General features: G+C 50.4%; 1 protein-coding gene across 1 annotated transcript; it reads right to left on the bottom strand.

Moving 5' to 3' along the window:
* Positions 1–218: 218 nt before the first annotated feature.
* LOC137260779 (mucin-2-like) lies at positions 219–1,400 on the bottom strand. Its single transcript, XM_067798349.1, has one exon. The coding sequence runs from the start codon at positions 1,398–1,400 to the stop codon at positions 219–221; it is 1,182 nt and encodes a 393-aa protein (XP_067654450.1).
* Between the last annotated feature and the right edge of the window lie 455 nt (positions 1,401–1,855).

Here is a 1,855-nt window from a genome sequence, read left to right as displayed (position 1 = left end):
GGAGAGTCGGGCTGCAGTGTTGGGAAAGTGTTTAGCTGTATTGTTGGGGAGAGAATAGCTGTAGTGTTGGGGGAGCGTTGGGCTGCAGTGTTGGATGAGTGTTTGGTTGCAGTGTTGGGAGAACGTTGGGCTGCCGTTTTGGGGAAGAGCTGAGCTGCAGTGTTTGGGGAAGTGTTTAGCTGCCGTGTTGGGGGTAGTGAGTTGGGGCGTTAGGAGAGTTAGGCTGCAGTGTTAAGGGGATATTGAGTTACCGTGTTTGGGGAAGTGTTGGGCTGCCGCGTTGGGGAGATTTGAGCTGCAGTGTTGAAGAAGTGCATAGCTGCCGTGTTGGGGGTAGTGAGTGCTGGGCGGGGTGTAGAACTGGGTTGTAGTGTTTGGAGGGTGTTGCGCTGCAGTGTTTGGGTAGCGTTGAGCTGCAGTATTGGGCTGCAGTGTTTAGGGGAGCGTGCTGCTTGCTGTATTGTGGGAGACATTGGGTTGCAGTGTTGGGGAAGCGCTGGGCTGCAGTATTGGGAAAGAGATGAGCTGTAGTGTTGGGGGAGCGTTGGGCTGCAGTGTTGGGGAGAGATGAGCTGTAGTGTTGGGGGAGCGTTGGGCTGCAGTGTTGGGGAAGAGATGAACTGTAGTGTTGGGGGAGCGTTGGGCTGCAGTGTTGGGGAAGAGATGAACTGTAGTGTTGGGGGAGCGTTGGGCTGCAGTGTTGGGGAAGAGATGAACTGTAGTGTTGGGGGAGCGTTGGGCTGCAGTGTTGGGGAAGAGATGAACTGTAGTGTTGGGGGAGCGTTGGGCTGCAGTGTTGGGAAAGAGATGAGCTGTAGTGTTGGGGGAGCGTTGGGCTGCAGTGTTGGGGAAGAGATGAACTGTAGTGTTGGGGGAGCGTTGGGCTGCAGTGTTGGGGAAGAGATGAGCTGTAGTGTTGGGGGAGCGTTGGGCTGCAGTGTTTGATGAGCGTTGGGCTGCAGTGTTGGGAGAGTGTTGAGCTCCAGTGTTGGATGAGTGTTGATGCTATGTTGGTGGAACGTTCGCCTGCTGTGTTTGGGGCGTGTTGAGCTCCAGTGTTGGGAGAATATTGGGCTGCAGAGTTGGTGCAGTGTTGGATGAGTGTTGGGCTGCAGTGTTGGTGCAGTGTTGAATAAGTGTTGGGCTGCAGTGTTGGTGCAGTGTTGGATGAGTGTTGGGCTGCAGTGTTGGTGCAGTGTTGGATGAGTGTTGGGCTGCAGTGTTTGTGCAGTGTTGGATGAGTGTTGGGCTGCAATGTTCGGGGAACGTTTGGCTGCAGAGTTTGTTGAGAGCTGGGGAAGAGATGAGTTGCAGAAGAGTTGAGCTGAAGTATTGGTTTGCTGTGTTTGGAGAGCATTGGGAGTTGCAGTTGTGGAGCGTTGGGCAGCAGGATTAGACATCCCATTCGCAGCTGGGGGCCGGGTCGTCCATATATGCCCCGAGGTGTAATGAACCTCACCAGCCTGGCTGGCTGTACGAGTAACACCACAACATTGTGTTGCTGCATGTATTAAATCATTTACTTTAGGGTGTAAATATACATCTTAATTTTATCTGAATTTGGCTTCTTATATTTTGCATAACGTTCATAAAAGATACGTAAAAAAGTATAAACGAGTTACCTCTGGTATTCAAATTATTTATCATTGTACACTGAGATAACACCGAATTCAGTGTAAAATGGAAACTAGTAGTAAACCAGGTATATCGATCGAAATGTCAGTAATGTCACGTTTACCCTGGATGGTTACAACTTATTATCTCAGCAGCAGGGTTTTCTTCACCACTACTCTTACTTTGCTGAGTCCATGGACTTTTTATATGAAAAAGACCCACCTGTGATTTTCATTCATTT

Source organism: Haliotis asinina, chromosome 14 (genome assembly GCF_037392515.1).
Source record: "Haliotis asinina isolate JCU_RB_2024 chromosome 14, JCU_Hal_asi_v2, whole genome shotgun sequence".
NCBI lineage: Eukaryota > Metazoa > Mollusca > Gastropoda > Lepetellida > Haliotidae > Haliotis > Haliotis asinina.
The sequence above is the reverse complement of the archived record's forward strand: the minus strand, read 5'-3'. Positions and strand labels throughout refer to the sequence as shown.

What these genes read in the sequence shown, in the direction of transcription:
- LOC137260779 (XM_067798349.1), bottom strand. Translation starts at nt 1,400, where the DNA reads ATGTCTAATCCTGCTGCCCAACGCTCCACAACTGCAACTCCCAATGCT.